This window comes from Aquarana catesbeiana, linkage group LG02 (genome assembly GCF_042186555.1).
Source record: "Aquarana catesbeiana isolate 2022-GZ linkage group LG02, ASM4218655v1, whole genome shotgun sequence".
Taxonomy (NCBI): Eukaryota; Metazoa; Chordata; class Amphibia; order Anura; family Ranidae; genus Aquarana; species Aquarana catesbeiana.
This window is the reverse complement of record NC_133325.1, coordinates 576819930-576844169: the sequence shown is the minus strand read 5'-3', so window position 1 is coordinate 576844169 and position 24240 is coordinate 576819930. Positions and strand designations below refer to the sequence as shown.

Genomic DNA, 24240 nt, shown 5'->3' with positions numbered 1-24240 from the left:
TGTTCACTCAGTTTATGCATCAAGGTCCGCTTGAAAAACTGACAGGCGAACCTTATCAGCTCGCTCATGTAAAAGGGCCTTTAGCTACAGTACATTGACTATTATGTGCTGTCTGTAGCTTGGTAGAGTGATGAATCGACAGGCAATGCATTATAGACAATGCACATAAAAGGGCATCTGTTCAATACTATTCAACCTGCCACCTAGAAACACTGTTTATATCTAAGGTGGCCAAATAACCCCTTCTTCCCTATTTGTGGGAAGAAGCATTCTTTCTAGGCCAACCATGCCTTTTATATGTGGAAACCATAAAGTGATTCTATAGGTTATTTTTGTTTCTGTGTAATGGTTTTGCATAGAGCAGCCCTTATCCTCTTTTCCTTCTTCACCGCTGAAGGCACTTCCATCTTTACCCGGTCTTCCTTTTGGGTTCAAGGACTCTGGCTACGTGAGTGGCCGGAGCCACGACGACATCGCGCATTCGCACGGGAGCCACCATTCATGGGACAGTACTCTGAAGGAACGGCATTGCCTGCTGTTCCTTCAGAGCGCATGCACCGGTGACGTCAACGGCTGTACCAAAAGTAAATATCTCCTAAACGGTGCACGTTTAGGAGATATTTACTGTACCTATAGGTAAGCCTTACTATAGGTAAAAGTCACGCATGGGAGTTTACTCCCACTTTAAGTATCAGAAAAGCCTATCTCTATACTTGTTCTGAATCAGTAACTCAAAATTCATTGAAGCCAAAGCATCGAGCATGAAAAGTAGGCAACTGGCATTTAAACAAAGAAATGTCAGCAATGGAACCGTTTTTGCTTTTCTCATGGTGTGTGTACTTAAAAAGCACAGCAAACAAACCATTATGGTGGGTCTGGTTTAGGAGATCATAGCCCTCTTAACTTCAAAAATGAACACAATATTGTCAGTAGGTTCAAGCTGGATATCTGAAGGCCTCTACCAGGACCTATAGCCATGTTTCTAGAGTTCTCTTCTCCAGTGAAAATGAGTGATTTAATATCGTGTCAGTGGCTTATATGGTTTGGTAACTAGGGATGATGTAGAAGATTAGTGACGTGCAGTGGATGATTAAAGATTCCCAGCATCTGTACAGTGCTGACTGCATTCAGCAGATAGGATTTTACCATTTGCAGAAAGTGGGTTCTAATACTAAACACTATCAATCCTATACATGGCTTTAGCTCATGTACATAGATGCCATTAGAATCAAACAATTTTTTTCAGAAATTACCATTCACATTAACAAGCAAGGGGGTTTCACCGCACAACAGTTATACATGGGTTATAATGGCCACATACAATTGGATTTTGTATCTGCTGTGTCAGATGAACAAATGTATCAGCTATATAGCTTGAGGGTCTACATAAGTGAACACTGTACTGTTTAGGTTAGGGTTCATGCTACATAGTTGGGGGGGGGGTAACACTGCTGATTTGCCAGATCAAATCTGAAAGATCTGCCAAATCTTCATGAAGCACAGTTCATTAATTCTGGCATTCCTGCTAAAGCTATTATGTGTATTGGTTTTACAGAATACTTTATTAATCCAAAAGGGAAATTTTTAATAACAAATATCTGCACAGGTGTACCTACTATAATATCTTCTGCTATTACTACATAACTAGATCCACAGGGCCAATAATAGTATTCTGCACCTAAAGGTTACATTAGGTAGCGGTCTACCTGTTGTTTGTGCAGATTTAGATTTTAAAAACAACCAGACCTCAACGCCCCTGTTCTGCATTATAGGTTAAAATATCATGTAATTGAAGGATTTTTCTGGCAATAACAACCAACTAGACTTCAATATCTTATGTGGACAGGAGTAATTGGAGCTTCAATCTGCTCATTTTGCCAGCACAAACACTTGCTTATTTACATTTTCCAACCAGCTGCCTTTTTTTTTTTATTATAATCACTTTGAATTTTGCACACATGGGGACTATATACAATAATTACTTTGTTTCATTTGTGAGATTAGAGTCCAAATGACCTGACCTGCTTATTTGAAGCATCCTCATTTTCCAAGGGCTCGTTATTGGTAATAAAACAAATGATTGTATCCAAAAAGCTCATAAATGGGGGTTTTCTCTCAAATCATAATAGCTTGTAATTATCAAAAAATATTGTGCAGTGTTCTCTATTCACATTTTTAAGCATAATATTAAACGGATGATTGAAACCGAGGATTCTGAAGTATTAACAATGTTGGTAAATAATGTCTTTTTTCCTTCATCCTCTCTGCTCTGTTTTACCCAGATTCACTTCTGTCCCCATTCTCCCCTCTGGCTGTGTTTTAAAACCCATTGGTCTGATCTCTTCTGACAGCTGTTTTTTTTGGGAGGGGCCATGCTGAACTTGTTATAATGATGGGAGGTTAAAAGCAGTAGATGAACAGTGCAAGGCTACATCTCGTCATTTTGCTTTCGTAGCCATAAATCAGAGACGGCACCCGACTCCGCAAAAAAAAAGGTGAAACTGGGATATACTTTTTTTTTTTTTAGGGTTTCTAAACAGGAAGAGAAGCGGAAAAAAAAAAAAAAGATAACAGCTTAGAAAAATGGTGGGCAAGTTGTAGCAATGGGATGCAAACTGCCTCAGTTTTAGGAGCTCTCTATGGGAAGCAAAAGAAGGGCTAGGGAAGTAGCACGTCTAAAGATTGTGTGGTGTCTTAAGTGACGATTCAGTTTTAAAGAAATCTTCAGTTTGTGATAGATATATCTCTATCTATCCATCTATAGATATATATCTCAATATTCACCCATGGAAGACACAGATTTGTTATGTATTCGGAAAAATACATTTTTGTAAAATTATATATTCTTCTGCAGCTTACATAACCCTGCCATCTGTTTGGGCTGAAAATCCATTGCATCAGGCTGTATGCACAATGATTATTCGCCTTGGACGCCTCACACCTGGGTATTTCCGTCTACTGCAGGTACACTTACTTACGATTGCGTGGTTTCTTGTGTTATAGGTATGTTTGGTTTTTAATAAAACATTGTTCATTCTGGTTCTCATAAGTAGGAACATATGCAATTAGCATTTACATGCTTTACACAAAAGGATGTTATTGTTACATCAGCTACAGCCGATTAATACATTCACGAGGAATGTGCGTCATTCTATACGAGACTGTTTGTTGTATTGAGTATATCTAAAAAAAAATGTAATATGCAAACAATTTAATATAGGTCTTAATGGGTCTGCATCATTTTTATTCCAGCTGCAGGTATCTGGAGAAGTGGCCTCAGAGCCCAAAGACAGATTAGTGAATCATCTGGCATTTTTTCTCGCCCTCATGGGTCTTGGACTATCCTACTACAGTGTCCGCCAGATGATGCAAAAGTCCAGCTTTCATGGTTCACATGGACATAGATGAGACTACTGCAAGATGGGGAAAGGAAAGTGCTTGATGCTATCCCAGGCAGACAGGTCAAAAACATATGTAAATAAAAAATAGATTTAGATTCATATCTTCCTAGTTTTAGTGGGGAAGATCAAGAAAGTGCCACAGGAAAATGGTAATGTGCTAAAAGAATGTATATGGAGGATGGAGAATGTATAAGAGCTAAATATACACAGCTTTCATTGTTACAGATTGCAAAGCATGATCTCTGATAGCTCAGGACAAAGAGATGTCTTATTTCCCAGAAAAGCATACTGGTGTTTTTAGAATTCAGAATATACAGCATTTAAAAAGGTACGAGTATAAGCTATGTATTCTGGTTTACAAAATGTAAATGGTGGACCGCCAATTGGTAAATCTATGTATGCAGATTGTAAGTTATCCAAGCGACTCTACTATAATTGTAAAAAAAAAAAAAAAAGGACTGTGTATGATGTGAAAATGCAAACAAGAGGAAAAATAGATATAGCCAAATAAATTAATCATGATTTACTATGGCCATTTTATGAGAAAAAGACAACCTATTATTTATAATATAGGAATAAACCCAAGCACTTTATGTTCTTTTTAATGTTTAATATTTATAACCCTAACCCCCTCCCCCCCCAGCTTCACACAGAGAATTCAAATGATCTCATATTTAGTTGTCGATGTACGTCATATTTTCTCTTCTATGAGCAGCTTCAGTTATATCACAGTATAAAAAGTTGAATTAGACATCCAAATTTGCCACAATGTTTCTAATTTGTCTCAAACATATGATGTATTCATTTAATATAAACTGTTGCTTTCAGAAAAATCCTTTTGCATCACTAGTTATTAAGCATCACAATTGTTTTGTTCACACCCACTTGTTTATCCTTGTCGGACAACAAATAAATAGTTGAACAGTATCTGGGATATGTTACTTTTCTTATAGAAAGTTCGCCATCCGTATATACATTCCATATAATGCAAACCCATCTTCAGTTTCCTTACTTCAGTGCAAACGGCAGTGTGGAGGTTAAACACTACAGCGACATTTGTGCATCCGTGCAAGATGAGAGAAGAGGCTTAATCGAGACTGACAAGCGGACGTGTTTATGGATGCCTGAGCAAGCTGCATATTCATTTCCAAGCATACGAAAGAGAGGTTGTTTAGTTATATAACATGAACACAAGATATTCACAGCTGACAACAATGTTATGACTTGCAGACTAACTGAAGAATCTGGATACATGAAGCCGCTTTGTCACGTACTAGGCAAATAACACAAGCAGTTTGCATATAAGTTTACTTGTCATTTATTTACAGTTATGACAGTTATATTCCTTACATAATGTACTGTCTGGTACAACGATTTGCAGACTCTTTACAGGTATCACAAATATCAGGTATCAAATTTTGGAGAGTTATTCACACAAATTTTACTTTAAGCAATAAACTTAAAGGAAACCTTTACCAAGGGCATTATTAAGGCCAAAAAAAAAAAACCGCTTGGCTTTAATACTTTAGACGAAGGACACGATTTTTATTGTAGTCATGTGACTGCAATTTTGAAATCTCAATGTGCTCAGTTTAAATGACAAATTACCTTCAAAGTTTTTTATATATTAAAAAAAAATTTGAAGTAATTTAAACTGAGCACATTGAGATTTCAATAATAAAAAAAATATTTTTATATATTATATATATATATATATATATATATATATATATATATATATATATATATATATATATATATATATATATATATATATATATATATATAATATATATATCTCCTTATGTCACTGTGTTAGCTTTGTGAATTGAGACTTTTGAGTCACTGACCTGGCAAAAAGTATTTAGAGAAGGACTTTTGATTTCCTTTATTACATTGTCTCAGGACACAGACAAAATGTACAATTTGTTACCATGAATACATGATTTGATGGGAAATATTTACTAGCTCAGCCTTTCTGCAGGGCAACAAAGTGTCCTGGCTAGACATGAAATATGTACACATCAAAGGGCATTACTGTTAGCAGCTGTAAGTTCCACAACTGGATTTTTTCTGACCAGCAGACAGAAGGCAAGTCATTCTCTTTAACACATCAGTGTCCACTGGATCTATAAAATTCCAAAGAAAGGTATAAAAGAGAGTAATCATTCCATTGCTACCTCCTGTGTTTGGACATGAATTTGTTTTGGTGGTTTGTATGAGCCCATGCCCGCTGCTCTTTCTGCTTCCTCCTGAGTATACGGCTCGTCTTTCAGTTGCTTCAGCCTGAAATGGAAAGATCACATCCACAGTGAGACCTTATCTTGTATCAGCCATGCCCACAGCTCAATACACCTCCCATTTTAGAATGTAGCCATCAGAACATGCTCTCACAAGTCTATGTATGCTGAATATGCCAAAAAATATGTTAAAAAAAAAAAAAAAAAAAACACAACAAGAGGCCACTGGCTTCAGTAAACAAGATAAAATTAATACTTACTCTGAGTGCATAATATTTTATATATTAAAAGTATAAGTTCCTAAAAAAAAAAAAAAAAATTTATAATATATATATATATATATATATATATATATATATATATATATATATATATATATATATATATATATATATAAATATATATAAATTAATGCACATCTTTTTGCAGAAAAAAATATGCATGCATTTTACATTGGAGCTTCTAAAGCATTGTACCCACAATCAGCAGATCACGGGTACATTTTCTGCTTGTACCTCCAATACAGGCCGGCAGTTACTGAATTGCAGGAACAAAAAAATCAATGAACTACGACGGTGCTCACCAGCACCCTCACAGTTCATTGGGAACTAGAAGACAACTGCTGCAGTGGACGACAGTACTTATAGTTCATTCATTCAGAGTTCTGTGAATGAATGATATGGCCCTGAGGACGGAGGCTCTGCAAGGCTGTGCTATTTTTAAATTGGTCCCCCACTCGCTGTCATAGGGAAGGGGGGGATCAGGGAGAGAGGAGGTTGGAGCTGGAATTTGTTACAAAAGTGAACTTAGCCTTTAACTGATATTCCTTTAAATAACCTCAGACCTAATTAATTTTAGTTAGTAAACCACTTTTCAGGCCAATTTTTGGGGACAAAACTCCAAAAATAGGCATCACACAGCCAGTAGAGAGAGAAAGCTGTATATTCGTAGAAGGCTCAGTGAGGCTCTAATTCTTGTTTATCTGTGTTCAATTAAGAATTCTGTTAGGATAGGCAGAGTGGTTGTCAACGAAACAGGTTTACATGGACAGTAATAGAAGAAAAAAAAAAAAAAAAAAGTCCAGTTCTAATCCTACTTCATTCTACTCAAATTGTGGATTTTTTTTGTCTGTGTCCCTGCTCTATCCAAAATTAAATACATTTGAGCTTTAAAGAGGAGCTCCAGGCTTCTTCAGAAAAAATGAAAAGTCAGCAGCTACACATACTGTAGCTGCTGCCTTTTAATATTGGAACACTTACTTGTCCAGGAATCCAGCAGTGTCCATACCGGAGCCAATTTTTCAATCGGCTACCAGGTGCTGCTGCTGCCATCTCCAATAAGGGAAAATGGCAGTGAAGTCTTGTGGATTTGCAGCTGCTTTCCTTACTGCGCTGCGCTCTGAATGGGCCGGCTGCGGAGAAAGGGGGCTGAAATTCACAGCGGTAAGACCAGGTACCCACTCCCCTCCAAAAGGTCCAAATGTGGCAGCGGAGGGGGAAGGAAGCAGACGAGCGGAGCTTCCCATTTTGGGTGGAGCTCTGCTTTAAGTGTTATAGTTTTTGATTCCAGTCTACTAGACTTCTCAATTGTACAACGCCATGTGCACACAAAGACTTCAGTAGATTTTTTTTAACACAGCTTTGATCCCTCCAAAATCGATCTGCTATTGGAGGTCTAAAAAAAAAAAAAAAAAAAAAAAAAAAAAAAAAAGGAGGACGGTTTAGGAAGTCATAGCAGAAGCCAAAAATAACCCCAAAAGTTAGAATGGGATTACTCTAATTTGTCCAGATGCCAGAAGGCATTTGCAAGTTTCTCTTATCTTTTCTGGATACCAGCAGTAAAGTATCTGCCAAGCTCAAGTCTCTGTCTCATGTATGCTCATGCTTTTAGAAGTGGCCTACAAGACCTTATTCATGTACACACCTTTAAACAGCTATTCCGGCGTGGAACTTGCTACAAGAATGCCAATGAAATGTTATTAGTGTGTCAGAGTCACAGTAATGCAAATTCTTGACTATGTCCACTTAGCTCACCACTTTTCCCTCACGGTCTTGGCTGAAGCAGGAAGCTCTTCTCTAATTCACAAATTTGCAAAACTATGAATTGATGTTCCTGCCCACAGGAGGAAGGAAAAGTTCAAGGTTCTAGGTTTAAAATTTCTTAGTTTATAGGAAGGACCTTGTTTGATTTCAGATGCCTGTTATCAGGTTATCCAGAGGCTCTGGTAAGTTCCCATGAAAATAAAGATAGAAGACTACAAATTACTAACACATTAAGAGTCTCATTACCTTTTTTTGTGGACTTTAGTTTTAAAATGCTCCTTTAAGGTCTTCAGATCCACAAAATATCTCCTAGAAAACACATGTGTTATTTAGCAAACATACTAAACAAAAACAAAAAATTCAAAAAATCCTAGTTTAACACACAAAAAAATGTGCAAATGTACACAGTTAGATGCAAAATTATCAGAATTAATTCAAATATTGACTTTTGATCTTCATCTCCAAGCTGCTACCTTTGCTGCAAAAAAAGATCTCTGAGGCAGAGGCAGCCAATTAGTGTCTCAAAGAACTGCAGCAAAGAAGATGGAAGTTAAAACAGAGACTGGTGGCACCCAGAAGGAGGAGTGTTTCACCGCTTTATTTGGGTTTTTATAACAGAGACAACAGTGAATGTGAAATTAATAGCTGACTTAGAGGAACTCCACTTTTGCTAAAAAAAAAAAAAAAAAAATACTCTCTGTGTGATCAATGTACCGTGCAAGGCCTCCTAACTGTTTCTACTCTGAAGGAAGGGCTCTTTCTTAGAATATGTCCTGTGCATAGTGATGCTGAATGGGAGTAACTAATTCATTTTAAACAGTGGATGCACTTTCAGGGATCTGAGGAAAGTTGCAGTGTCTGCATCTCTTTAGAAGTCATTAACCCTTAGGAAGTATCTCAGCAAAAAAAAAAAAAAAACTGTAAATTTTATTGCAGAGGATGACTAAACCCTGATTGCAGAGTTCTTCACCCAAGCCAGAAAATGACAATTGAAGGTATTCTGTACACCACATTGCCATATTGCATGGAATTTATAGAAAATGACAGCGCTGCAGTTTAAAAAAGGAAAAAGTACTTTTTAATTACAATATGGCTTATGTATCAATTGTATGTGCTTTATATATTTTCTTATTTGCTATATTTTTTTCCCACAAAAGTTGAGTTACCCTTAAATGCCTGCTTTAGAGTAAACCTGTCACAAACCTCAACATTTGAAAGTGTACCATAAAAAAAAAAGTTACAGAAGTAGAATTTGCCTTCAGCATAACCCACAAGTGAAAATGGACAGTAGACCCAGAAACATGGACAGTCAAAGGTAAAGGAAAACAATGACTTTTGCTTTAAAAATTGTGTTTGGCCCAAGTGTATTGGTCAGTAGAACTGTCAGTTACTATAAAAGTACCAGTACAGAGGTCAGCTAGACTTTTGTGAGATTATTATAATAATACAGGATTTATATAGCGCCAACAGTTTGCGCAGTGCTTTACAACAAGGGGGCAGACAGTACAGTTACAATACAAATCAATACAGGAGTGATCAGAGGGCCCTGCTCGTTAGAGCTTACAATCTAGAAAGAGTGAGAGGACTTCTGCTGCCTAGATCTTTGTCTCTACAGCTATCATTCTGGCATTCCTATACAGTTTAAATCACATGTGAAGCCTAAATTGCCCAAACCTACTTGAAGTACATGTTCATCTTTTAAAAAAAATTGCCCAGCCCCTCAAAACAAACAATTGCCCCCCCCCCCCCCCCCATTTCACCCAACCAGCAAACCCCCACCCACAGGTATGAATTTACTTCCTCCAATAGGTGCGCTGTTTGCAGCCCTGCTGGTAAAAATTTACTGCAAGGCTGTCCGCACCTGTGCTTTAACATTTCATGGACTTAAATGAACATTGCTTCTATAATAAAGTTACATCCCAATCAAGTCAATTTCACATAGGTTGGACTTGATGGACTTGTGTCTTTTTTCAACCTCACCTACTATGTAAGACATATGTAAGGACATTAATGAACAGATTTTTACTAGCCAGGTTGCAGACAGTGTGAGAGACTGCATGGACGATGCAAGTACAGACCCAGCTGAAAGCTCTATGGGGACTGGGCAATGGGGAAGGCAACAGAGCCCATCTCAATGTTCCCAATTAGTATAATAATCTAAGCAAAAGTCACAAGCAATTGAGGTTCAAGTTGCGATTGTTCTCTAGCCATGGGAACCAGGCTTTCAGAAAGTCTGTGTGGGTATGGCTGACTATAGAAGTGAGTTTCTTGTGGATCATAATGCTTCACCTCTGTGAGGTTCATGGAGAGCTGTCTCAAGGCTTTAGCCATGGTTTGGCAGGTAGCTGGAAAGATAAAGGTAGTTAGATTATATACAGTGGTAGTGAGGTTGGGGATAGGTTTATCAAGTAGGGCTACCCAGGGATTGCAGGGAATTTTTATTAAGGACAGTTCAATCAGATGGTTTTCCTGTAGCCACAATTTTTTTGACTTTTCGGGCACTGACACCTTATAAAAAGGTGTTAAGTTCCCAGTGTCTTTCAGCCCCTAAAGCAGAATGTGGAAGCTATGGGTATAAACTTAGCCACCTACTCCAGGGTCATATATACCCCCTTTTTTTTTATTTATTTTTTTTATTTCTTTTGGCAAAGAGAAACAAATTTAAATTAAAGAAATCTGGTTACCCCCCCCCCTCCAATAATACATTCTTCCTTGCTCCCCCACCCTTCTAACCCCATTACTAGAATAGCCAAAAAGACACTTTTAACCACTTCCCAACCATGTCACGCAGATATACTGTGGCACAATGGCTCTCCTGGGCGAAATCCCGTATGGGTACGTCCTATCCTTTTTCAGCCAACAGAGGGCGCGCGGGCACGATCACGTGGCCGGCGGGCGCGATCGCACCCAAATCCCTGTGCTGTCAGAGGAGAGGAGCCATATCGTTTATTCCTACTAAGTAGGAAAAACAATATGGCTCTCTCCTAGTCAATCCTATCCCCACAGTGAGTAAACACACATTTAACCCCTTGATCGCCCCCTAGAGTTAACCCCTTCCCTACCAGTGACATTTACAGAGTAATCAGTGCATTTTTATAGCACTGATAGCTGAATAAATGCCAATGGTCCCAAAAGTGTCAAAAGTCTCCGATCTGTCCGTCGCAATGTCACACTACCGCTAAAAAACGCAGCTCACCACCATTACTAGTAAAAAAAATAAATACATAAATAAAAATGCAATAAATCTTTCCCATAGTTTGCAGACGCTATAACTTTTGTGCAAACCAATCAATATACGCTTATTGTGATTTTTGGTAAAAAAAAATAAATAAATATCGCAATATGTAGAATATATATTGGCCTAAACTGATGAAGAAATTTGTTTTTTTTTTTATTTTTAAATTGGGGGATATTATAGCAAAAAGTAAAAAAAATATATATATTTTTTTCAAAATTGTCGCTCTTTTTTGTTTATAGCGCAAAAAATAAAAACCGTAGAGGTATGCAAAGTTCGTTTGGGTACAGCAAACAATCGACCACGCAATTGTCAGTTAAAGCGACGCAGTGCCAAATTGTAAAAAGGGCTCGGGTCAGGAAGGGGGTAAAATCTTCCGGGGCTAAAGCGGTTAAGCTGGCTACACATCATACAATCATCTGTAGATTTTTTCCCCTCAGATCTACCAAAACCACACAATACGAGGTCAAACCTTAAGAGCCTCAATTTGTATGCAATCAAGCAGGCCCCTGCACTACATGGTCCCAACAAATCTAAAAGGAAATCAGACAACAAAAAGCTGCACAGTGTGTATGGGGTCTTAGAGTCATGAGCGCAACAAAAAGAAAAAAAAAAAACATTTTATAGAAATTGACAGACCTGTTCCATAGGAGAAAAGACAGCATGCAGTCCCAGCTGCTGGATCCGGACCCCACAGCAGGCATGCCAAAAGAGGGATATCTTCTCTGATTAGAGAACATCTCACCCCAAAAGACCACCAGAAGGGGCTCCCCACCTTGTTGGTGCGTTTAGCAGCCTAAGATGTGGGACTGCATGCTGGGAGAGGCTGAACCCAGACATAGTCGGCAGGTAAGAGCTTATCCTGATTGTAACGGTCTGTAGGTGTTGATCTTTGAGGACAAAAAGGTGAATGGGGGAGGTAGCTCTTAGTGAGACTATTATAAAGCTAAACAGGTCCTGTGGGTGGATATAGGGACGGAGCTATAATCATATGTATGCTGCCATGTTGGTTTCAAGAAATACACTTTTTTTAATTAAAAAAATAAGACAACAGTAGAGTTAGCCCAATTTATTTTTATATTGTGAAAGATAATGTTACGCCGAGTAAATTGATACCCAACATGTCATGCTTCAATATTGCGCCCGCTCGTGGAATGGCCACAAACTTTGACCCTTAAAAATCTCCATAGGCGATGTTTCAAAATTTCTACAGGTTACCAATTTTGAGTTACAGAGGAGATCTAGTGCTAGAATTATTGCTCCCGCTCCAACGATCGCGGCGATATCTCATGTGTGTGGTTTGAACACCATTTTCATATGCCAGCACGACTTACGTTTCATTAACTTCTGCACGTAAGCTCGACTGGGCGCTTTAAGTTTTTTTTTTTTCTTAAACTTTTTATTTTGACACTGTCCTTTAAAAAAAAAAAAAAAAAAAAAAAAAAAAGTTTGGGTCACTTTTATGCCTATTACAAGGGATGTAAACACTCCTTGTAATAGAAAAAAAGCATGACAGGACCTCTTAAATGTGAGGCCTAGGGTCAAAAAGACCTCGGATCTAACATTTACACTTTAAGACCATTGGGCGGCAGTGACATTTGACGTTGCTTCCGCCATCAAATGGTGTGCTTTCCCGCACTCGGCATCCAGCCAACGGCTCCGGTAAGCGGCGGAGGCAACCGGAGCGCAGCGGGAGGGGGGCCTTCTCCCGCCCCCGATAAAAGCGATCTCGCCGCAGAGACCAGTTTTATCTGAAAGCGGACTGCCCACTGTTGAAGAGGATTCCGGGGTTATGGCAGCTAGCTGCTGCCATAACAACGGTATTCCACTTCAAAAAGCTGACATACAACTGCGACGGGCAGACCACAAGTAGGGCAAGTCGGGCAATCGTCTGGTTTTCCTCGATGTTTCACAGTAAGTCGGAATGGAGGATAGACATATCGTGTTAAAATTCTCAAACGACAAAGGCTTTTTTTTTGTAATTTGTTTATGATTATGCGCAGTCTTTCGTATCTGATATTTATCTATGATACATTTATGAAAATTGTACAAAAATTGTTAGTTCTGTTCTGTTCACGTACGAGAAAAATTTTGGCGGTCTTCTCTTCAGAAATTTTAGTTTGCAAAGTTGGAATCGGGTGTCGAAAGTTGTGTACACACTACATGAAAATCAAATGATCGTGCCTTATACAGAATTTTTCTTCCGATTCTCTCATAGTGTGTACGGGGCTTAATCACTTCAGCCCCGGAAGATTTGGCTACTCAATGACCGGGCCATTTTTTGCTTCGGTACTTGATTCGGCACTGCGTCGCTTTAACTGCCAATTGCACGGCCATGCGACGTTGTACCCAAACAAAATTGACGTCCTTTTTTTCCCACAAATAGAGCTTTCTTTTGGTTTGATCGCCTCTGCGGTTTTTATTTTTTGTGCTATAAAACAAAAAATTTGTGACAATTTTGAAAAAAAAAAAAAAACAAAAAAAAAAAAAAACGCAATATTCTTTACATTTTGCTATAATAAATATCCCCCAAAAATATATAAAAACACATTTTTTCCCTCAGTTTAGGCCGATATATATTCTTCTACATATTTTTGGCAAAAAAAAAAAAATATCGCAATAAGCGTATATTGATTGGTTTGCGCAAAAGTTATAGCATGTACAAAATAGGGGGGTTATTTATGGCGTTTTTATTAATTTTTTTTTTTTTTTACTAGTAATGGCGGCAATCTACGATTTTTATCGGGACTGCGACATTATGGCGGACACTTTTGATACATTTTTGGGACCATTGGCATTTATACAGCGATCAGCGCTATTAAAATGCACTGATTACTGTAAAAATGTCACTGGCAGGGAAGGGGTTAACACTAGTGGGCGATCAAGGGGTTAACTGTGTTCCCTGTTTGTGTTTCTAACTGTAGGGGGAGGGGACTGACCTAGAGGAAGTGGCAGATCGTGGTTTCTAGCTAATAGGAAGTCACAATCTGTCACGCCTCTCAGAACAGAACAGGGATTTGTGTGTTTACACACACTCGTCCCTGTTCTGCCTTTCGTGCCCGTGATCGCTCGCGACCGTCGGCCACGAGCATTGGCACACCCGCTGTGCAGAGGGCACATGCCTGCAATCCCGATCCTGCGAACCAACGTATAGCTAGGACAACCCGCGGGATCGTGCCGACCTGCCGCAGTAAAATGATGATGGCTGGACGGCAAGCGGTTAAAGTGGCTGTAACCCTAAAAAGAAGAAAAGAAAAAAAAAAGGGGATACGATTCCTTTAAAGTAGGATATACAGCATAGTGCTCGTGCGTGAGTCATTTGTCCCTCCCTATGCTGTAAAATACCTGGTTGATCCTGCCTGTCTGTATCTGTGTCCCCTTTAGTGTGCTGACCAAGGTAATCATGGCTGTTGATCCACGATACCGTGGTCAGTTTACGTGGCTCCGTCAGCCTGCGGTCTCTCCCTCTCGCTCCCTGCCTGTCAGCTCGGGAGCCTGTGTCTCAGCCATCTCCTCCCCACCCCTCCCGCTGCTATAGCTGTAAAATCACGAATCGCAAATAATGAAAGCGCCTCTGTTACAGAAAGGTACACTGTAGACCTCAGATCAGGGAAGCTGAGCGCCGGGAGGTCACACGAACGCACAGAGGCGCTCTAATATAAGGTATTTTGCTGCATAATTAAAAAAAAAAAAAAAAAAAAAAAAAAAACACAATATCTTTCTGTAACAACCACTTTAAGGACTCATTCACACATGTATCAATATTACGTTTATGTGGCATTTATTTAGCATTTTTAAAGCCTCATAACTGCCCTTCAACGCTTGCCATGAATATTACAAAGGCACCACATAGTATAGTACATACACACAGGAGCAGTAGCTATGTGTTATGTTAAAAATTAAGCAACATGCCAATTTCACGAGGCTTCGATGCTTGTCAGCCACCAACATTGATTTCAAATTATAATGCTCTGTGACCGCAGCTAAAGCATTTTTGGCGCATTAGTGAAGCATTTATAAAGTGTTATCTAGGCACCGGGGGGGAGAGGCAGTGGAGGTTGCTGTATCCCTGGACAGGTAAGTGTCCTTATTAAAAGTCAGCAGCTACAGTGTTTGTAGCTGCTGACTTTAAAAAAAATGTTTGCGTCTGGAACGCCTTTAAGCACTTCCACTAGAAAGCAACACTTCCATGGGTATTTCTCAAGCATTCTTGATGCTTTTTCAATGCTTAATAAAACACAATTAAAACACATCATAAACACAGGAGCATTTAGCAGGCATTGCTTCATTGGTCATAATTAACACATGTGGGAACAAGCCCTTAGTACAGGACTTGAAATTTGCTTTGAATCTAGGAGCCAGCTAAAAAAAGTTAGGAGCCAGTTTTTTTTGTTTTTTTTTTAACTAAGCTTACGGGTGGAATATGTACCATGTTCCCTTAGGTGAATTTATCCTTTAATCCTTTCACTGCCAAAGCTATTTTTGTGTTTTTGTACACGTTTAAAAAATAATTTTAGGCCTGAAGATTACATAAACTTGTCAAAATATTATAGATTTTCTGAAAGCAGACACCCTGGAGAATCAAATAGTTGTACAGTAGTTCCATTTTTTTTTTTTTATGTCAAACAATATTACCGCAAAGGTCAAGGAACACAACAGAAAAAAAAAAGAGTTTTAGAGTACAAAAACGCAATTAAATTACCAAATATTTAAGTAAAATAAGTAAGTAAAATATAAAAGCCGAGATTGCACCTAGTAAATAGACAGTCAAAATGTCAAACCTTGAATTTGCGTGTGCCCGTGAAATGTCGACAGACTTCAATACCCTATATTTTCTTTAGGAAACACTTTTAAAGCCCCCTATAGGTCATCAGTTTAGCATTATGAAGGAGGTCTGGTGCTAGAATTATTGCTCTCATTCCGGCGTGCGCATTGATATTTAACATGTGTATCACGCAACCGACGTTTTCAGGCGTAGGCGCCCCGACACGTGTGCTTACATTTGCAAGTGCATATATTTTGGGGTGAGGGGGCTCGATTTTTTTTTTTTGAAGGGGGAGGGGGGGGTTGATGTGCTTGGGTGCAACTTACATTTTTTAAAATTAAAAACTTTAACTTAAAGCGGAAGCCCTGCATCTATAGCTACCAAAATTCTAACACTAACCTATCTAGCCCTGTAAATAATCAGTATACATACCTTTTCTCCAGGTGATCCGACCAGATCTCCAGCGGTGGAAGCTCTGCTGAGTACAAGTCCAACAATAGCTGTGAAATCAATGGGGAGTGACGTCACCCATAGAGTTACTATGGGGCTTTCGTTGTAGCCCCTGTCCTCTGCACCCGCCCACACAGCGAAGCCGTGGCTGACAGCTCAGTGTGGGATCAGAGCTCCCGCCGCTGAAGATCAGGTTGAATCGCCTGCAGAAAAAGGTATTATACAGTTTTTTTCTTTACAGGGCTAGATAGGTTAGTGTCTATAGATGCAGGGATTTTAGTTTTAGCATTGACTTCCACTTTAACTTTTTTTTTTTTTTTTTTTCTTGTCACCATGGCGCCTGGGATATGTTGAGCCCTGCCTTAGTAACTGGTGTTTTATAGTTATTTACTTTAACATAAACCAATCCTAAGCAAGAATGGGACCCGAGAAAAGGAGGATCTGGACTGCTCTGTGAAAAACCATTACACAGAGAAGGCGAGTATGACCTGTTTGTTATTTTTAAAAAAAGAAAAATAATTTGCCTTTACAAACACTTTAATATCACTGTGTGTTTCAATGCAAATAAAAGTGAATTTTAGCACGTGTGCACAAATTTTAAAAAATGGCTTCGGTAGCGAAAAGGTTAAAAGGTGTGTGTTATGATACACACAAGCCAAAGATAGTGGGGGAATAAAGGAAAAGTGTTTGAAAGGCGTTATCTCTTAAATGATGCCATTGCCTCCATCAACTTCTACATTTCATTTTTTCCACGCAGCTGGAAATGGCAATTTAAAAGTGGGTTGGCCATTCTCCACTTAAGACGACTTTTTTTTTTTTTTCAATCCTACCCATGAGTATCAATTTACACCAAAATACTTACGCGCAATGTAAACAATAGTGCTGAGCATTTCCAGGAACATCATAATCAATTTCCTGCTTTAATAAACGACCGGCATTACCAGGAAGCATATCTTCATGTATTTGATCTAAATCCTTGACTCTCCTTTTGGTTTTCCAGCTTTTAGCAATATTTTTCTTTTTATCATTTTTGTGATTCCCAATCTGCTTTGAACGAGTCATATCTGGAAAAAAAAAAAAAAGGAAGAAGGAGATATTAAAACATCCTGGGAGAAACAAATGCAAGAACAGAAGAAAACAACAAGACGCCAACCCTTACCGCTAATTTGTGTAAGAATTTCTCCTATGTGCCCTGAGAGCCCACAAACCTCGATGTTAGGAGTCTGTAAATTTAATAAAATAGATGTAAAATCTGACAACACACTGCTCGTAATTCCTTCCTTTTGGTCTATTAAATACAGTACTAAAAGTGTTTTGGCCAATAAGTGCAAAATGACTGTTGATACTGACAGAAATCCAGGGTTGATAGTCAGCACTGCTTTCAGCTCTCATTGTGAACTACAGCAGTGGTTCTCAACCTCAGTCCTCAAGTACCCCAAAAGGGTGATGTTTTCAGGTTTTCCTTTCTTTTGCACAGCTGCTTTAAATCAATATCAATGACATGGTATTTATAAGAGCTATTTTATCTAAGGAAAGTTCCCAAAACATGGCCTGTTGGGGGTTACTTGAGAACTGAGGTAACTACAGAACACAACCTCCCAAGCAAAGCTTACATGAAAATACCAGGTCCCCTTATCTTGCTGACCCCAACCCCCTTAAAACAATCAAAAAAATAGGACTACAGGGGTTTTAACCCTCTCCCTACTTAAACCCCCCCCCCCCGCCTTAAAAAAAAGGCTTGGTCACACATACACTTAAATAATTGGGAAATACTTGACTTAAGACATGCTTCCTGAGAGATCCTGGAAAAACTATGGAGTCCAAATCCCATAAGAATGAGCTTCTTCACTGTGCAAACTAACAGCATGTATCTCAGCCTGCCATGGACTTAGATAGGAGGCAGGCAGCAGGCCTGGATTGTAGGCACAGCGACTGGACCCCCCCCCCCCCCCACCACCCCATACATCCAGTCTGGGCTTGTTTACACTAGATGCAGTCAAATGTGTTTATAAACACAAATGGATATGTAAAATTAAAAAAAAAAAAAAATGCAACCACTTAAGCTCAGGAAGGTTTTACCTACCTTTATGATCATGCTATTTTTTTTCTATTCAGCACTGTGCTACTTTAACTGGCAATTTCTTGGTCATGCAACACTGTACCCAAATTAAATTTGTATAATTTTTTCCACATAAATAGAGCTTTCTTTTGGTGATATTTGCTCACTACTGCGTTTTTTTATTATATAAAACAAAAAAGTCCAAAAATTTAGAAAAAAAACATTTTCTTTCTGCTATAAAACATATCTGATAAAAAAAATAAATATAATTTCTTCATAAATTTAGGGAAAATGTATTCTGCTACATCTTTGGTAAAATAAAAATAATAATTCAATAAGTGTATAGTGATTGGTTTGTGTGAAAGTTATAATGTCTAAAAACTATGGGATACAAACTGATTTTTTTTTTTTACTACTGCTAATGCCAATGATCCGTGACTTATAAAGGGACTGCGGTAGTGCGGCGGAACAATCTGACACTAACTGACACTGAGTGAGAACTGACTAACTGCCATTGACACTAATACAGTGATAATACTTTACACTTTCAGTGTACTAATGACACACCATATTGGATGGACTTTTATACATATATCATTTTTTTTGGCACTTTATATTTGCACTGAGCATTTTCTACCATGTCGTTAAGCCATATTATGACATTGCATATGTTGATATAGGTTTGCTTAATACTATACTGGTTTGAGCTAGTTTAATTTTTTACACTGGGAAGGGGTTAACCTCAGGTAATCAACGGGTTAAATGTGTGCATTATGTGCTGCTTTTTACTAAAGATCTCTTTTTTTCTTATCCCCGAGTTTCTGCAAGAAACAGAGAGATCATTCCCTCTCTACAAAGCCCTTTGTTGCTTGTCAACACAGGGCTCTGAGCTGTGATTGTACACAGCCGATCAGCAGGTTATCAGTGTCTTTTTTTAATTGTGTCAGCAGACATGGGGGGTGTTCCCAGACTGCTGTCACAGCGGGATGGGGGAGGTGCATTCATACCATGTTACACCCTGAATATGGGTTTAACATGTTATGAAAGATGAACTTATCCTTTAACCACTTAAGGACTGTAAGGTTTTACCCCCTTCATGACCAGACCATTTTTTTGCAATATGGCACTGCGTTACTTTAACCAAAAATTGTGCAGGCGTGCAACGCTGTACCCAAATTAAATTGATGTCCTTTTTTTCCCCCACAAATAGAGCTTTCTTTTGGTGGTCTTTGTTCACCTCTGCGGTTTTTATTTTTTGCGCTATCAACGAAAAAGGACTGTCAATTTAAAAAGAAAAAAAATCTATATTTTTTACTATAATAAATATCCCCCCCAAAAACATGTAAAAGAACAAATTTCTTCATCAGTTTAGGCCAATATGTATTTTCCTACATATTTTTGGTAAAAAAAAAATCCCATTAAGCGTATATTGATTGGTTTGCGCAAAAGATATATCATCTACAAAATAGGGGATAGATTTAGGGATTTTTTTTTTATTGTTTTTACTGGTAATGCCAGCAATCAGTGATTTTTAGTGGCACTGCGACATTGCGGAGGACAAATCTGACCCGAAGTGACACTTTTTGGGGACCAGTGACACCAATACGGTGATCAGTGCTAAAAAAATGCATTGATCACTGTATAAGAAAGGGTTATAACAACATGTAAAGTTTTTTTTTGCCCCCTGTGTGCGATGAAGGAATTCCCTTCACTACCTGTCCCATAGCCAAAACAGGAAAGGAGAGGAAATCCCTCCAAAGTGGGGGGAATCCTGGGGTGTCCCCATTGGAAGATTTCCCCTCTAGTCTTTTTCTGGGGACAACACAAAATTTAGGATTTTCTTTCACTTTCAATAATAATGGTAAACAGGACAAATGGAGAGAGTGCATCTCCTTAACCACTTGACCACTGGGCACTTAAACCCTCTTAATAACCAGACCAATTTTCAGCTTTCAGTGCTCTCACATTTTGAATGACAATTACTCAGTCATGCAAAACTGTACCTATATGAAATTTTTGTCCGTTTTTTTCACATTTAATATGCCGCTGGGTTCTTCATATTTTGCGGTATAAAAGAAAAAAGACCGAAAATTCTGTAAAAAAAAATGCATTTTTCTTTGTTTCTGTTATAAAATTTTGCAAATTAGTAATTTTTCTTCATATATTTTGGCCAAAATTTATACCGCTACATATCTTTGGTAAAAATAACCCAAATCAGTGGGTTATTGGTCTTTTGTGAAAGTTATAGGAGTCCAAAACCTATGGTGCCAATATCTGAAAATTGATCACACCTGAAGTACTTGAGACCCTAACATGACAGAAAAGTACAAAATACCCCTTTTTTGAAAGAAGACATTCCAAGGCATTTAGAAAGATGCATGGTGAGTTTTTTGAACTTGTCATTTTTTCCCACAATTCTTTGTAAAATCAAGATTTTTTTTTCACAAAATTGTCATATTAGCAAGTTATTTCTCACACACAGCATATGCATACCACAAATTACACCCCAAAACACATTCTGCTATTACTGCTGAGTATGGCGATACCACATGTGTGAGACTTTTACACAGCGTGGCCACATACAGAGGCCCAACATGCAGGGAGCACCTTCAGGCGTTCTGGAGCACCCAGGCCAATTCTGACATTTCTCTCCTACATGTAAAAATCATCATTTATTTGCTAGAAAATTACATAGAACCCCAAAACATTATATATTTTTTTTTTTTAGCAAAGACCCTAGAGAATACAATGGCGGTCGTTGCAACTTTTAATCTCACACGGTATTTGTGCAGCAATTTTTCTAACGTTTTTTTTTTGGAAAAAGAACAGTTTTGTGCTTAAAAAAAAGCAAAACAGAAAAGTTAGACCAATGTTTTTGCATAAAAAAAAGCAAAACAGAAAAGTTAGACCAATGTTTTTGCATAATGTGAAAGATGAAGTTATGCCGAGTAAATAGATACCTAACATGCCACCCTTCAAAATTGCACACGCTCGTGGAATGGCGCTAAACTTCGCTACCTAAAAATCCCCATAGGCGACGCTTTAAAATTTTTTACTGGTTACATTTTTTTTCAGTTACAGAGGAGGTCTAGGGCCAAAATTATTGCTCTCGCTCTACCGATCGCAGTGATAACTCACATGTGTGGTTTGAACACCGTTCTCATATATGGGACTTACGTATGCTTTCGCTTCTGCATGCGAGCACACGGAGACAGGGGCGCTTTAAAATTATTTTTTTTTATTATTGTTCATTTTACTTTTATTTTAGTTTGACAGTTTTTTCCAAAAAATACATTTTTTGATCACTTTTATTCCTATTACAAGGAATGTAAACATGCCTTGTAATAGGAATATGGCATGAAATCAAAAACGATCCTGGCTTCGATCGTAGCGGTGAGTCAGTAGAAGCACCTGAGGGCGGCGGGAGGGGGACGTCCCCTCTCGCCTCCCGTAAGAACGATCAAGCAATGGAACAGCCACTATGATCATTCTTATGGTGTAGGGAATCGCAGGCTGAAAAAGCTGATATCTGAATGATGCCTGTAGCTGCACCCATCATTCAGATATCCCCACACAAAGTCAAGGACATCGTAAGATGGCCGGCAGGCGGGAAGTGGTTAAAGCGCATTTTTTTTTAACACAAAGTTGTCCATTTATACAATATTTCTAACACATAGCATGTACATACCAAAACAAACACCCCAAAATAGATTCTCCTACTCCTCTTGAGTACGGCGATACCACTTGTGTGAGACTTCCACAGCCTGGCCACATACAGAGGCCGAGTACAGCCAAGCATGGCTGAGCATTGGCCGAGCAGGGCTGGGTATGGCAGGGTATGGCAGAATATTGCTGGGTATGGCAGAGTATTGCAGGGTATTGGAAAGTAGTGCAGGGTATTGCTGAGCATGGATGGCTGGATGTGACTGCATTTGTCACAGAGCAGCGCTGTGGGCACTACAGATCCAGCCCACAGCGCTGCTGCCATCCGATCCCTCCCCCTCTCCTCTCACACTGTACTGATCGGTACACAGAGGGGAGGGAGGAACATAACATGACGCCGGTTCCTCCCTCCCCTCTGTGTACCGGTTTGTTTACATGTGATCGCTCCGATCACATGGTAAACGGCCGCAATCAGCCGTGATGCGCCGGGTCCAGGTCACGGATGTTTTCGGGTGCTCGCCCCAGGGAGATTCTGGGAGGACGTCACTGTACGCCCTCCCAGAGTTAAGCAACCACCCTGTAGCCGTCATTTGGCTATGGGCCGGTTGTTAAGTGGTTAAAGAGGAAGTAAACCTTGATGGGTTTACTTCCTCTTAGTTTCCCTGGAAAGGTAAAGCATAATGGGCTACTATGCATCCCATAGTAGCCCATTATGAGTCACTTACCTGACCCAGGAGCCTGCGATGTCCCCGATTTCCTCGCCGGCTGGAAGCGTCCATCTTCCTTCTGGGGTTGCGGACTCCGGCTCGTTGAAGGCTGGAGTCGTGTGCGTGCGCGGGAGCTGCCAGTCACGGCATGACCTTCCCTTGGAATAGCACAGCATGAGATTTCTAAAGTGCGCATGAGCCGAAGAAATCCTTGTACGGGGAATTGTAAATATCTCCTAAACCGTGTAGGTTTAGGAGATATTTACAGCACCTACAGGTAAGCCTTAATATAGGCGTACCTGTAGGTAAAAGTGTGTTGTAAGGGTTTAAAACCACTTTACTGGGGACATAGACAGTAATTACAGCTGACAGGGGTTCTTATCCACCTCCCCTATCCAAAAATAAATGGAAAAAAAAAAAAAGTTTTGTCTTTAGTTATACTTCACAGGAATGGAAAATAGAATACGAAGGAAACCGATCCCCAACCGGTTCCCCACAAACAAAGAGACATGGACTATTATGGTACTGGTTTGATTAGTATCAATTAAAGTTACATAATCGATAAAAAATTGCTTTTATGAATACAAAATTGAACCAGAATAAAATATATACGTAGTCAATTACACAGGCAAGCAGCATTTTCAGGAGGAGGTCGCCATTATCAGCCCACAGCTTCCTCCATACACAGAAGGTGCTGACATAAGTGAATAGCACTCAGCACTGTCTATACCTGCTGTATTCACGTGCTAACACTCCCCATAAGTACAATGTAAGCTCTGAATACTGAGCAGAAGAGTGTGCAGCATGAAAACCCGGAGTTCAGTACAATAACACAGCTAATTCTACGGAAACAAACCTTTAGAAGTCGGACTCACCTAGTTGGTATCCCTATCTGTCTCATCCACCATGCTTGAAGGAAAGCCACTTCCTGTTTACTAGAGAACGAGCTGTATAATTGTACGACTGTCCCTAACATTGTTAGCTATGGCTGGCGGCCATGTTTTCGTAGCCGCAGAGTTGATAATAAAATGTCTTCACAAAGCTGACGCCCCACAGGTGGAAAGAGAGTTTTACCATAGAGCAGAAACTGCGGCTTCCTAGAGCGACTCCTAAAGGACGCTGCTCTGTTTAACACAACAGAGCTCTTGAGTGCGAATGTGTTGGACAAAATGGGCAACCGGCATGATAGTTACGAAGATATTTGTAATTAGCATTGTGAAGGCGATTTTAACATAGATTTATAATGTTGTGATATTAAAAATACTCGCCTTTCGTCTTTTAAACCAATAGAAGAAATGTAGTGAGTTAGTTTATGTTTCTCTTTTAACCTTTTGCTTACCGGGCACTTTTACCCCCTTCCTGCTCAGGTCACCTTTCAGGGCTATCACACTTTGAATGACAATTGCGCGGTTGTGCAGCACTGTACACATATGACATTTTTATCATTTTTTTTTCACACAAATAGAGCTTTCTTTTGGTGGTATTTAATTTTTGCTAAATAAATGAATAAAAAAACCCGAAAATATTGAAAAAAAAGAAACATTTTTCATAGTTTGTTATAAAATTTTGCAAAAAGGTAATTTTTCTCCTTCACGGATGGGCACTGATGAGGCGGCACTGAAAGGTGGAACTGATGGGCACTGATGAGGCGGCACTGAAAGGTGGAACTGATGGGCAC

General features: G+C 39.1%; 1 protein-coding gene and 1 long non-coding RNA gene across 4 annotated transcripts; one reads left to right on the top strand and one right to left on the bottom strand.

Annotated features, from left to right (window-relative positions):
- Nucleotides 1–2382: 2382 nt before the first annotated feature.
- LOC141128698 (uncharacterized) lies at nt 2383–4984 on the top strand. The gene is made up of 3 exons (XR_012241722.1): nt 2383–2495; nt 2855–2964; nt 3253–4984. It is a non-coding gene; the product is annotated as an uncharacterized lncRNA (long non-coding RNA).
- Nucleotides 4985–5274: 290 nt separating this feature from the next.
- On the bottom strand, nt 5275–23590 carry ZNF593 (zinc finger protein 593). Of its 3 annotated transcripts, XM_073616134.1 has the most exons (6): nt 23438–23487; nt 20196–20285; nt 17293–17356; nt 16996–17197; nt 7930–7992; nt 5275–5687 (listed from the first exon to the last, which is right to left on the bottom strand). In XM_073616134.1, the coding sequence occupies exons 4-6, from the start codon at nt 17193–17195 to the stop codon at nt 5567–5569; spliced, it is 384 nt and encodes a 127-aa protein (XP_073472235.1). In that variant the 5' UTR covers nt 17196–17197; nt 17293–17356; nt 20196–20285; nt 23438–23487; the 3' UTR covers nt 5275–5566. The 3 variants fall into 3 exon arrangements, with proteins under 3 accessions (XP_073472235.1, XP_073472233.1, XP_073472234.1); XM_073616132.1 differs by lacking the exon at nt 20196–20285 and having other exon boundaries at nt 23438–23530; XM_073616133.1 differs by lacking the exons at nt 17293–17356; nt 20196–20285 and having other exon boundaries at nt 23438–23590.
- Between the last annotated feature and the right edge of the window lie 650 nt (nt 23591–24240).